At 36.7% G+C, this 14,433-nt stretch overlaps 1 protein-coding gene across 1 annotated transcript; it reads right to left on the bottom strand.

Annotated features, from left to right (window-relative positions):
- Nucleotides 1–395: 395 nt before the first annotated feature.
- Nucleotides 396–2,366, bottom strand: LOC132166198 (protein DETOXIFICATION 52-like). Its single transcript, XM_059576977.1, has one exon. The coding sequence runs from the start codon at nucleotides 2,100–2,102 to the stop codon at nucleotides 489–491; it is 1,614 nt and encodes a 537-aa protein (XP_059432960.1). The 5' UTR covers nucleotides 2,103–2,366; the 3' UTR covers nucleotides 396–488.
- Between the last annotated feature and the right edge of the window lie 12,067 nt (nucleotides 2,367–14,433).

Here is a 14,433-nt window from a genome sequence, read left to right as displayed (position 1 = left end):
CTCCATAAATCAATATGTCAAATTATGTTAGGATTAGTAGAAACAATATTATCACTGAAAATCTTATTTTGCAAAAATAAAAATTGCTTTAAGGGAAAAAAATAACTAGAATTCTGTCAATCTTACACTCTCTAGGAATTTTTTTTTTTACTGAAGTCAAGCCAATCTCTAAATAAAACAAATTACATACTGCTAGTTTGCGCAATACACGTACACCATATTAGCTAGAAAGGAGATATATATAGTATATATGCCCACCACACCCAATAAAAAAAAAACAGTAAAAAAGAATCAAGTTTTCTCCTTTATCCTTTTCACTTAGGACCCATCTGATCTCCCAACTCGACCAAAAAGAACAAAAGAGGAAAAAAAAAAAAAAAAAGAGGGTACAAATTTATCGATCTTAATAATTCACAAGGAAGAATTGTGTCCATGCCACATAGGCGGCATTGGGCACAATCAAAAAAACGAAAAAATTAAAAAAAAAATTAGTCTATGGGTTGGCAAGAGGGAGTGACGACGACAATGGAAGCCAGTGGCTCTTGCTCCTCCCCATCACCCTTGCAAACGCTGGTTAGCTCCGTGTTTCCACCGCCGGCGCACGTTAGCATCTGGGCCCTCCAAGCTTGTAGGTCCCAGTCAGTGGTACCGACCACGTACAACATGAGTCCAGCGCAGCACACCTGGGCCGCCAAGAGCCCGACCCAAAGCCCACAAAATCCAACGCCTAGGCGGAAAGATAGCCCAACAGCCACGGGCATGCCCACCAGATAAAATGCGCCCAGGTTGACGTTAGCCGCCGTGGTAGGGCGCGCACTACCTCTGAGGACCCCACACCCCACGGTCTGCGGGCAGTTGCCCAGCTCGCACAGCCCTAGGATCGGCAGGGCGGCCGCTGTCAACCGAAGGATCTCGGAGTCGTTCGTGAACATCCGGGCCCACTTATCCCTCATCCCCGATGCGAAGATCATCGCTGATAGGCCCATTATGGCCGCCAGGAACACCGCCACCACAGCGGATAATTTCGCCCTGTACGGAGAGTTGGCGCCGAGCTCGTTCCCGACACGTGTCGACACGGCGAAACTGAGGGAGGACGGGAACACGTAAATCAGGGCCGTGGTTTGGATCAAGACGCCCATTGACGCCACCGTGGCCTTGGGGTTCACCAGGAGGCCACACAAGACGGTCATGATCTCGTACCACCACCATTCCAGGCAGACAGAGACGCAGCTTGGAGCGGCTAGCCGGAGGAGCGGCTTCCAGTTGGTTAAGCACTCTCGGCTCGGCGCAGTCCAGGTCGGCTCGTGCAGCCCGGTGGCCCACACGTATAAGACAATGGATAAGAGCGCGAAGATGTTGGAAACGGCTGAGGCAGCGGCTACGCCGGCCACGCCGAGCCGGAAGTGGATGACAAGCAAAAAGTTCATTGGCAAGAGGAAAACCGTGCCAGCGAGGGATGCTAGCGTGACCGGGTGGGTGATGCCCTGAGCGCGAAGGTAAATGCGGATTGGATAAAGGAAAGAGTTGGAGAAAAGGTCGGGGAGAGAGAACATTAGGTACGTGTGAGCCATGTGGGTGATACTGTGGTCTTGGTGTAAATAAAGCAGGATTTTGGACATGTTGAACCAGAGAAGCGAAATGGGTATCGAAGAGAGGAGGAGGAAAATCACTGTGCGGTGAAGGGTTACAGAGAGAAGCTTGGGACGATTTGCTCCGAAGGCTTGGGAGCAGAGAGGCTCCATGCCTAGAGCAAGGCCGGAGAGGACGGAGTAGCCGGTAATATTGGCAAAAGCGATGGCGAGGGAGCCAGCGGCGAGTTGGAGGTCGCCGAGGTGGCCGAGGAAAAGCATGGAGAGGATAGAGCGAGAGTAGAGAATGAGGGCAGTTAGGACCATGGGGAAGGCGAGGTTGATGAGTGATTTACTTTCGGAGACAATATCGGAGATGGTTGGTAGAACCAACTGTATTTGCTTTTCCGGGTCATGTTTAGTGGGGTTGGGCAGCGATGATAAGCAAAGGAAAAAGAGGTGGGTTAGAGGAGGAGGAGGAGGAGGAGGGTGTTGTTGCTCTTGCTCTGCGGCCTTCTCATTAGTTGCAGACATGGTGGTACAGGTACAGGTACAGGTGTGTGAGTTGTAAATGATGACGATGATGGACCGATGGGTGATGGTGATGGTGATGGTTGTGATGATGATCCAACAAATCTTGTGTCACTTTGCTAATAACCTTTGCTCGCTACTCGCTACTCGCTACGGCTCGCTATCTAGCACTTGTGCTCAGAGATACCCTCATGGAGAGCACTCTTCCCTTATCTCTCTCTGTCTCTCTCTCCCTATCAATTAATGGATGCTATAAGGTGGTTCTACTAAGAGATAGATAAGAGTGCAGAGCAGCAGCACAAGTATTAATAAGCAGCTGTGGTCTGTGGTGTGGTTTAAATAAATAAATCAATTTTTTTTTTTATAATATATATTTATTTGGCAAACGACTTGAAAAAGGGAATGAATTGAAACTGTATCAGAAGAATTGATTGACGTGAAAAAAAAATAAAAAATATTTTATATAAAAAAGTAAAAAGAAAATTATTTTATTGTGATTTTTTTATTTAAATAATTAAAAAAAGTAATTAATATTATGTAAAAAATAAAAATATTAAAATTAATTTTAAAATAATTTTTTGGGTTTTGAATTCGGTCGAGTCCGGTCGTTTGGCAAACATGCCCTATAGGTATAAGATGTAATTATTTTGTTACTTTAATGTAATTTAAAAGGGAATATGACAGAATTTGCCAGATATTCTGTGAGGTTCAATTTCCAATATTAAAAAAAAAAAAAAGAAAAAAAAAAAGGGATTTTAATTTACGAGATTGATGTTGGTGGTGGTGGGTTTCTTTTGCACAGGCCCCAGGCACTGTTGCTCTGTGCTTTCTCAGTCTATCACCCTCGGATGCGTTGATATATATTTTTATACAATCCAACATCACGGTGACAGTGATTTGGGCACCTCTCCGTTGGTGAAATTTGGGTTGCACGGCAAAAGACTGTGCTATCCCTGCAGTAAGTATTAAGTAAGTCGCTTACCTTGCAATTTGCGTTGCGCTTTACCCCCGTGAGTGCTGCTTTGACTCTCGGGGTCGCCCTCTCAAATTAATGGATTATAAATTATCGTATCTCCCTTTATTAGCCAATTCTTTTCGATAATTCTAGTAATCCTTTTTGTATTTATTTTAATTCTCTTTAAGAATGATGTGTCTATTAAAATTACCATTTGATCAAAATTTAATAATGATCAATCACAAATCTAATAGTAATTTTAATAGTCACATCATTCTTGAAGAGATTCAAGAAGAACATAAGAGATACTTGTAACATTACTCATTTTGACCCAATGTCGTGGCCAACAAGTTAAAACTTAAAAGCTTAATGTTCTTTTTTTTTTTCTTTTTTTTTTTTTTTTTTAAATAAAAATATTAACAAGAAACTAAAAAATATAAAACATTTCTCAAAACACGCAAAAATTCAAATACAAAAATAGTTTTCACGTTTATGTCAAATAAAAATATTTTTAATTTTTAATTTTTTTATACATTGTCATCTCACTCGACTAATGTGATAGCATTCATTGATCCTAGTTACAAGAAAAACACGTACATTAACAACAATCAACAAGATCCCTAAGAGGTAGTTCAATCGGCTAGGACCACGCCTAATGAAGCGATGGCCACTAGTTCGAATCCCCCTTCCCCTTCTTGTGTGGATGTGTCAATATATATATATATACTCCAACAAGGGCATGCAAACATTAATTCAAGTTTAGGGTTTGCCTTTCTTTTATTTATTTATTTATTTTTTTGCTTTTCTTTCATTTTCCTTTTTGTTAAATCCCAGCATCATGTTACACAAAACAATGGGCTAACCATTCGGTATAAAGGATTTTTTTAATTATTTTTTAAAAGTAATTTTGAGAAGTAAAAACAGAATGATCGATGAGAATCTTTAGCGATTAATTCCCAATTGATCTAAAATTATCATTCATCCTCCTTACTTAAACACTTGAGATTAATCAGCATCAATCGAAAACATTTTCTTTATAGAGTAAATTGAGTAATGTTGAAGACAAGATAGAGGAGAAGAATATATATATGAGATTCATGAACCAAATCTCATGTATTCCAAAAGAGAAAAGCTCTAATCTCAAGAAGGTATAACTTAAACAATTACAAATCATCATCCTTCATTCTCTTGTTCGATCTCATAACGTGAAAACTTTTACTCAATTGGGGTTATCCTAAGCTTTTATTTTTTGTCTACAACGATACACGAAATGGTATGACAGACGAGTTGGGGTGGGTTCACACGTGCAACAGTAACTGGAGGCCCTCTTCTGCTGTAATTCATTAGGTTAAGAGACCACGGGAGGAGGGGAACCATAAGGATAAGGGATCCAAATTTTTAGTATTTTGCTATTTGAGTTATTAGCAATTTGAGCAATAAATGTAAAAGAGTTTCTAAACGGTCAAGCAGGGGCCGTGTTACCCAAAACATACTCGGATTAATAGGTCTTATAGGGACTCACTCGCATTTACTATCCAAATGGCTAGAAATCCAAGCAACAAAGTTGTTGAGAATCTCTATTTAAAAAGGTTAAAGGTGGTTGTGGACTTAATGAATCTTGTGTATGCATATGTGAGTGAACATAATTAATTTTACAGTCATCAAGAGGTAACTCAATCGGCTGGGACCACGCCTAATAAAGCGGATGTCACTAGTTCGAATCCCCCCTTTCCCTCTTGTGCAGACATGTAAAAAAAAAAAAAAAAAAATTACATTAAAAACATATTATAAGAATAAAGGGTTTTTATTTATTTATTTATAAGAATAAGGGGTTAATATAACACAACTAGACTAAAGTCTATTAGTTTAGCTGTTTAAGCACTTTTAAGTTGAGTGATGTCTTAGTATGAGCATAATCTTATTGTTGTGTGTGAGCAAAACCAATTAAATTCCACATTACCACTTTGGATATATATAATAAAAACATATGCCATAATTAGGTCAAACCTACTATTTTAACTTTTAATCAAGGAAAAAATTAGTACATATAAGGGTGGTTGCTTTCACCGCCTCCGGTGGCTCACAAGAGGTGGCCGAACCATCTTATGACCATGGAGGCTAGTTTAGCCACCTAAGCCGAACAAGCCCCCTTGGCCCTCCATTTATTTTATTTTATTTTTTTATTTTTTTGGTTTTTTATATTTTTTTAGAAGTAACACTTGTCACTGTATGATAGGCACTGATGTGACAATATGAAGTTGAGTTAAGAAGCCTACTCGTATTTTTCTTCTAGAAATTTTGGGTAACTTTTGAAATCTCTAAAAGCTATTTATATATAACTTAATAAAACCACAAAAACTGATTAGAAGAAGTGGTAAATCTCCCGTGAGGTCCGGTGGAGTGGCCTTTCTCGGTGATCTGATTGGGTGACTTGAATTTCTGAGTACGAACCCCACCAACAGGTCGGATGTGTCCGCGTCAGCAAAACCGACCTTAAACTAAAGTGGGATTTTATGGCCAAAAGAGCTGTCGCTGGGTTTTGCCTCCAAAAGCCTTTCTCACGTCATTACTCGTCACCCAAAAGAAAAATCAAATGAACTTTTTTTTTTATTTTTTTTTAATATAGTTTTTGGTGTGTTAATTAATCCGTAGATCTTCCACAGTAAAAATGCATGTGAATAGGCAAATGGGGATTTGATTTTTCTTTTCACATGGCCATGGTGGGCTAAATTCTAAAATGCGTGCGTGATCAACGGATAAACTGGCAAGAGGGCACGAGTCAGGATGGCTAGCATTTCCACAAACAGATGGAAGGAGGGAAACATACCCTTCAGAGCAATTACTCTCTCTTTCTCTGTCTTGTTGAGTTGGGTGTAATTGACTGTTGTTGTCGTTTATCAGTTTTGTATCAGAGAGAAACAGTACTGGTGCGTGCTGCGTGGTTCATAGCGCCAGAGACAGCCACCTTGTAGTGAATAAGACCCACACATTTCCAACCCCCTCATCTGACACTCACTCACTCTCGGCGCACCACTTCTTGTTTTCTTTACGGGAAAATGCCTTCCTCTCTCTCTCTCTCTCTCTCTCTCTCTTTCTCTCTGTGTGTTCACCCTTCACCCCCTCTGTCGCTTGTGACCCGGCCAGCCCCCCTACGCTTCCCAACTCTGCGGGCCCCTCTCAGATTTTTCAGTATGCCGAAATTATTAACACTATTTTTTTTTCTTTTTTGACTTACTGATTAGGATATCCAACTCCTTTTCTTCCAACCATTTTCTCTGATTCAGAAGATAGTGGGAGGCCGCTTTCTTACCAATAATATATCACTCCCATCCCGTTTCACGTTTAAACTAAATTAATTGATTACTGCGCCGAATAAAACACACCAAGGGAAATGAAAAACTAACCTTTTTTTCTTTTTTTCCATGTGAGATGGAAGCAAGAGGATGAAGATTACTGTCAAAAGTCTTCTTCTCTGTAGCCTATGTGATATTAGACTCTACATGATGGAGCGGAGTCTCTGTTCTCTGTCTTTCTACCTCACGTGTAATGGAAGAGAAAAGACAAACTTTTTGTCTTGGACACTTCAGTGGCCAGCCACCTCTTATTGGAGTTCAAACACGGATCAGAGGAAGGAGACAAAAGGAAAATATATAAGCAAAAAAAAAAATTACAATTTACCTCTAAAATCCACCGTTTTCACTTTTTTTTTCCCCCCAAAGTTTAAATGGGTTATTTTTGAATTTCACAAACTATTAAATTGTGAAAAATTTTAGCCCCGGAAGCAAAGTATATTTTTTAAAAAACTTTGTAGGGTGCTAATGCAACTTAATTTTTACACCTAGTAAACATATGATAAAAATAAATAAAGATTTGGGGTTGTTGAGCATGCCAAGTTTAGCCAAAGGAGGTAGCTCAAACACGTCTTCTAATTGACTCGGGGTGGTTTGTCCATGGCAACTAGGACTAATTTGGCCACCCCTAAATGACCAAATGGGATGGCTAGCCAAGGGGTGGCCGAAACCATGCACCCCCATTTGTCCATTTCGGGGTACTCAAACCACCCCTAATGACTATCGGGTGGTTTGGCCGGTCATAAAGAGTTTTTAGTTTTTTTTAGGGGGGAAATAAAGTGTATTTTTCCTAAAATATAAAATCTAACTCCAATTAGCTTCAATTTTTTGGTTAGTTTTTAAAATTATAATAACACTATAAAGTTTCATTTTTTACTTATGTTTGCAATATCCCTCCATCCATGAGTTATTCATAGAAGAATAAGGTACTTTAATTTAATTGTCAACCTTATTCAATCTACATCTTTAATCCTTGAGTTTAAGATTAAATCACATGATTATCCACAATACTCTTTGACTAAAGAATTTTATTCTTTATTTTATTTTATTTTATTTTTTGAAGGGGAATTGTATTCTTTAGAGTATTGATTTTAGTTGCCATTTATTAATATTTCTAGACCTAGAGTTAAGTCATTAATTCAATTAGAATAATCTTCAGGGGATATCTATATCTCATAATGAGACTATAGATGCCGTCTTGAGAATAATTAGTATTGTTCCCTTAGTATTCAATGCAATCACACAAAGATTCGAGGTATATACTAAACATGATCATCTCACTTGTTGGTAAATTAACACGTTAACATATCATATTTGAGTCCACCATTCCCATAAGATTAAGAGCCATTTTAATTAGTAGTTATGAGAAAAGTATTTGCGTGACAATAATTTGTAACACCTTATCATGCTGCTCCAATTGAATGTATTATGAATGCATTATAATTAAGTTTATACTTCTATGATCAAGACAAATCATCATAGTTAATATGTTATAGTGTTTATTTGCAGATAAAATGCTTAATTTCACACCGACTATGAACTCAAAATTACAAGTTATAAAAAAACTTTTTATTTAATTAGACCTTTTGTGCACTAATTATGCTCAATGCACCTAAATCACATACAATATAACTTGAGGATTTAATTCATTTCATAAATAAAAAATGCCCAAATACCATACTTTCAAAATAAAATAACTTTTATTCAAATAAAATAAAGTTCAAATTATTATTTAGGGCAGTAACCCTAACATTAATCCTAACATTGACAGCATTAGTTGTAGACCAATAACGTTAATAAACAATCGTCTAGATCTGTATTATTTAATTAGGATGTCACATAATGGGTCTACCCTTTTTTCCTAATTGATCCTAATTCAGCGCTAAAAAAATAAATGATTTTTTACCCCAGCACATTTGTTCTGCAGTACTCTCCATATACTTTTTGTCCAAATGACTATTATTATAGCTTGGCTACACTTTTTAGTGGCAATGATCAGTAAGTGATCTGCGTAGTCACTTGTTCAAATATATGCCACTCTAGGTTATGATGGTTTCCCATACTTAATTTTATCACTCTTGTTTAACACTCCAGTCTTATATTTGGAAGATGCATAATTTATATAATAGATCACATTGATTATTTATTATATATATGAGACTAGGCTTTATAAGTGATTCTAATTAACTCCAAGTTGAATACTTTTTTTTGGACTAATAGCTCTTTTATTGGGCTATTACAAATGATACAAGTGCAACCTAACAATGTTACGTGGTATAGAAACATTGCATGACGTGGCTCTAATAAGGATGTCAGAGATTTAAAGAGAGAGATTGTAATATTTCAGTCTCTTATTGGGATGATTAATTAATATATAACGTACTCACATAGACCACATTAGTCCCTTATTAGATTGCACTTAACTTTATTAATTAGTAATTAGAGCTTCAAATTGACTAATTGTTTTGAAATAGTTTGTTTTTTTTGGCCATTACAACAGTTGGGTCTACGTTGCCATAATGCTTTTATAAATATGCGAAGCACACAGATAATATCCTTCGGCCAGTTGAGGAGATAAAGATTTGTACTTAATTGGAAATTGATGATATTGGTCTTCCTCTAAAAGGTGGTGATTATGTTTTACTGGAGCTTAAATGAGGTGCATCTTCATCAAAGGAATAATGTAATGATCACTTCGATCGACAACTATTAGTGGCGTATCCTATTTACATTTAACCTGAGTAGTCACGACTTAAGGTTTTTGTGTTCCTTTGTAACATCAAGCATATATGCATGTGTCGTATGATGCTTTAAAGAGGCATTTAGATTTTTAAATGAAGTGCGCGCTTTTTAAGAGGCCAGAATAAGTTACCTTCACTGAGGGCTCTAAGAGGAAATTAAGGTGGTAAACTTATATATATAGATATAGAGGTAGGTGTTAGGCAGGAAGACATGCAGAGGATGTGCCTCGGAGAATATATCTTCGTTCTTATTGGGTTATTGGTGGGTGGGTCCAGCTTTAGACAGAATAATGGTGGGTATCTTTTTTGGGTGATGGGCAGCTAGTGTGTTAGTAGCCATCGATCGGATCATGGAAGCACAGTTGGTGACACCCTTTGTATATATTAGACTGCTGCCTAGGCCTCTAGGAGTACTGTTTATTTATTCCCACGTCCTTGCTCTTATAGCACACCTGCTTTTTCTTTTACCTAATTAAGCATTAATGTCTGGTTTTGAGTACTTAAGGTGTAATATTATAGTACAATACTACAACTCAAGCTTTTGTGTGTATCTATAACTTATATGGACTGTCACTTAGAGATCAAGTGATCAGACAGTAAATATATATGAGAGATTAAGTTTAAAGTTATTTGTCTATTTGCTTGGACAAGTGGGTTCTTTGAGAATTTTTTTTTCATATTTATTATTTAAATTAAATTGTTAGAAATTTGAATCCATCCCGCATACTTATTTTCAAGTAAGAGAGGTTTGTTAATATTAATATGTTTTGGGAAGTGCTTCTTTTTTGATTAAAACAATATTTTATAACATAAAAGTGAAAATAATTTTAAGTGGTATGTGTTTTAGGTTGTTTGTTAATGTTTTGTCTTAATATAATAAAAAATAAAAAAAAGTATAAAGTGGGAACTTTAACAAACATATCCGAAGCACTTTAATTAAAATTTTCATGGGTTTATATGTCGAACCTGCTCATAAAATGAGCTAACATATAAGAAACCCTTTTAATATTTGTTAAGCTTTTGGGATATACAATGATTTAACATGATATCAGAATAAAAATCTTTATAATTGAACATTGCTTACATCATTCACATTACATCACATCACTTTTTAATTAAATATTTCATGATTAGACTTGCTTATTAATTGAGAATTTGAAGTTACACGTGAAAGGCAATATTTAAATATAAATAAAATTATTAAAATCAACCTAAATGATCTTTTGAGAATAGTTGAATCCCAATATCAGTCATAAACAATGCCAAGATATTGATAAATAATAATAAAACTAATGAATTAACATTGGTAGTACTCTAGATTTAACTTAATTGGTTTCGATTTATTGTACTTTCTCTCTTATTTATTTGTTTTGCTTTTGGTGTTGGCCAGTTTGGCCTCCCAGTTTGACTCGGAAATCAACTAAGTGCAGCATTAGAAACCAATGCTCAGTGTTGATCCACTTCACCTGCTCTCTTTTTCTCCTCTAACAAATAATTCAAATCGTTTTATTATATATTGATGAATAATAAATATAAAAAGTCGCCGTAAAAAATTGTTCTTCTCCAACAGTCGTGCATGGGGTCCAACATGCATTATTTGCGACAGATAATATTAAATACTCTTGAAAATGTTTAACTATTGACTTTTCTTACAAGGCATGGTTTCATTACATAGTGCATGCCCAAGTCGAATTGACATTTTCCGGTACTTGTTAGGTTTTGGATTTCTACAATCTCCTAACAAATAACTATCACATTGCCATCCAATGAATTTTCTTTTATTTTTTTCTTTTTGCATAGTACGCTGAAAGAATTTGAGAGACGCGTGGCAGCACCCCAGATGAAGAAAGGAGGAATCAGAATTACGAAAAGCTTTTCACAGCATTCCTTTTTACATATATTTGTAATCAGATTGCATGCACCACCTTGCCTTTTTCGCAAAAAGCTTTGCACAATCACACACAAAGTTTCAGCAAAAAGGTACAAGAACTGCAGGCACACCACACACACACACACAAAGCGATATTCTTGTTTTCTTTTGTTGTATTTATTAATGGGAAAGCATCTGCTGCTTCCTATACAAAGGCGGCAGCTTGCTTGACATGCAATAGTATTCAATTTTAATTAAGCTTGGGGGAAAATGCAGACAATTATCTCTTTTGGAAAAGGGAAACATCAAACAGTGCTAATATGACTATGAAAAAGAAATGAGGAAAGAAGGAAAAGGAAGAAAAATAGGCACGTGATACTATGGGAGGGTGTTGCAGAAAGGTCTTTGCAAAGCCAGCTACTTGCCTCGTACGCACAGCTCATCTCCACCTCCAAGTTTCCAACTCAATAAAGCAAAAAGAAAGAACAAAAAAAAGCTAATTAAAAAGATCAATAAAAAAGAAGAAGAAACAATTAAGTCCATTTTCTTCTGCAGAAAGGATCTAGACAGAGGCCTCATATAATCCAAGAGAGGCGCTTCTTTTGTAAAAGGATTTTGCATATTCTAAAATTTCCCCATTATTTGGCTCTTTCTTGTGTGTGGTAAAGAGTTTTACTTTCTTTCCTACAGTTTCCTTGCTTGGAAGGTTTATGAGCTTGCCAGTGTTGTGTACTTTCCTAAACTGTCAAAAATAGAACCAGAGACCCACACGCATGCCATATCCCACGTGGGGCGCATTTCATGCACATGGTTGTGAGACATTCTTGTCTAAATCCACGCCACTGCTGACCCTTTTTATTCGAGAAAAAGTGCAGCCCATCTGAGCCGTCCATGGTGATCAAGCTTAGAGCTTGGCTTAATCCATCTTTGACCTCGATTAACCTAGCTTGCCAAATCTCTACTAATAATGGGATCTAAAAGGCAGTAGGAGTGTAGGACCCTCGATCGTGGCAAATTATGTCTTGCAGCCACTTGTTGCAATGATTAAAGAAAAGAGTATACTGCTTGCGTCCCGTGTCTTGAGCGTATTGAACACAAGTTGGAATGTCACGTCAATAATTGTTCGCAAACGGAACAAATGTGAGAGGATGCTTTGTCCAAATCCAATTAATTCTATAGATTGCTCTCGACCCTACATGCCCACTTGGTGATCATCAGTTTGCTTGTGGCAAAACCTATTGTTATAATGTCCATACAAAATTAACAATATTAATAAACCAGTTGTACGTTCTTCAACCTGGTCAAACATAAAGAAAGAAGTCAACGACATCCATGATCACCGTTGAAGAAAAAAAAATACACCAGTATCTAATGTTGACAATTTGGAAACTAATTAAAATTAAGAAATTGATCATTCGACTTTCAAAGCATGTACCATTTTGATCATACAACAAACTCCGGAATGATGAGACTTAGATTTGGCTGGATTCGGGGGGTAAATTATTACACCAACGATTGGAAATGAATTAGTGCACAAAGGATGCGATCTTAATTAGCGGATTCAAAGAGAGTTAATGTAGGGATATTATAGAAAGAAATCAAAAAGACAGCCTTACAACATGATCATTTTTGTTGAATTTTATGGATCCCATAATAAGATCACTACCACCTCCAACAAAACGATCGAAAGGAATCAAGTCAAAGGCTTGCTGTCACAGATTCTATTTCAATTAACCCTAGAGTCATATATAGAATATGTTAATTAATCATGTAAAAGAAAATTTCCTCCACAGCTAGGTATTACATTGCGGCTGCTGGCTGGCCTGTTAATTTTTTCCACAAAGTGGACAACTTCAATTAGTTAATTAGCTCGTAATGGTAAATTTACAAAAATAGATGAACAAAAGATGTGTTAGAAAATGACACCAAATCCCATATTTAGCACATGAAAGATTGGTATTAGAGACGGAACTAGGGAAGGCTCCTAGGGCCGGCGGCCATGACTTTTTGGAATGATAATATTCTACTTATAGGCTACAATATAACATGAAATCTCGAGAGCCAAAAAGGAAAAAGTTTCGAAACCAAGCCGACCCTGCCGATTTCATCATTGGTTGGTATTATTAAAAGGGATTTTTAGAGATTTTCTGAGGTTGATAGACAATGAAAGAATAATGCATTTGCCAATCTTCCACTGTTAAGCTATGTTGAAGGGTATCCTACTATGCTTTTGAAACATATGGCCACTTTAGCCGCAACCACAAAATGTGATTCATTACTTGTCTATAGAAAGATACGTGCAAGTTTTTGAAGGAAAATGACTTGCAAAATAAGAGGGGCTTAGTCATAACGATGTTGGAGTTCAAAAAGATTAAAAGAACTTGGTTAGATGGAGAGTCACTTGCAGTGACTCAACTTATGGTCCTTGTTCACACAAACTTTCACGTCTCCTCAAACCTATAATGTTCTCCCATTTCTGTCTCTGTCCCCCCAACTGAATTAGGCAAGGAATTAATATAAATTTTAATTCAAAATTTTTTTTACACTTTTGATCTTTCACTACTCATAAATTGTCACATCAATTTGTAAAATGAGTTGAAGTTAAAGTTTTAGTATCCCAAGCATTTTCGTAAGATTTGAGGGAAATAAATCACATAAAATATGGACTGCTGCGTAAAAATCTGTGAGTTTCTTTCGATGGCTCGCATTTAATTTAAGAAAGTAGGAGATGGTGAATTACGAGATTGTCCTGTATGACCCTTTTGTCGGTTGTCCCCAAAATAAAAATATTAGTTGCATCTATCATCATTTGACTTGGGTCTTATCAGTTTCCAAAACAAATTTCACAAATGGGAAGAACATTTATCGATGGTGGGGGTGTGAGAAAATGATTACGGAGATCCTGAAAGTGATACCAATATAAAATATCCTAACCGTGTGATTTAGGAATTAATGTTTGTAAATTGTCAAAGAACACAATCACATGTGGGGTGGCCTGCGACATATTTAAGGATTTTATTTTTATTATATTTTATCAGGAATCTCATGATGTTAAACCTATGTTTAGTGTTCAGAATTGAAGCACAATTATACCCCTTCTCTCTCTCTCTCTTTCTCAGGCATGCTTAACTACCAAAAGTTTCTTGAGTGGACATGATATATATATATATATGCAATTAGCTAGCATGGTGGCAGTCCCCTAAAGAACTTGTTGGACCTGAGCTTGTCTCCAACATATCCTCACAAAATTCTGTCTCAAACTCAATTAGGATGCTCATGTCTTCTTGGATTTACCGAAAGAACAAAATCATAGGTTAGGGTTTGATGAGTATATGCCCTTTAGAGGCTTTCAAATAGAAACTACAAAAAGGTGATCAAGACAATAATTGGTGTGTATACATATACGTATATATAACCA

Source organism: Corylus avellana, chromosome ca11 (genome assembly GCF_901000735.1).
Source record: "Corylus avellana chromosome ca11, CavTom2PMs-1.0".
Lineage (NCBI taxonomy): Eukaryota > Viridiplantae > Streptophyta > Magnoliopsida > Fagales > Betulaceae > Corylus > Corylus avellana.
This window is presented reverse-complemented; position numbering and strand designations above follow the sequence as displayed.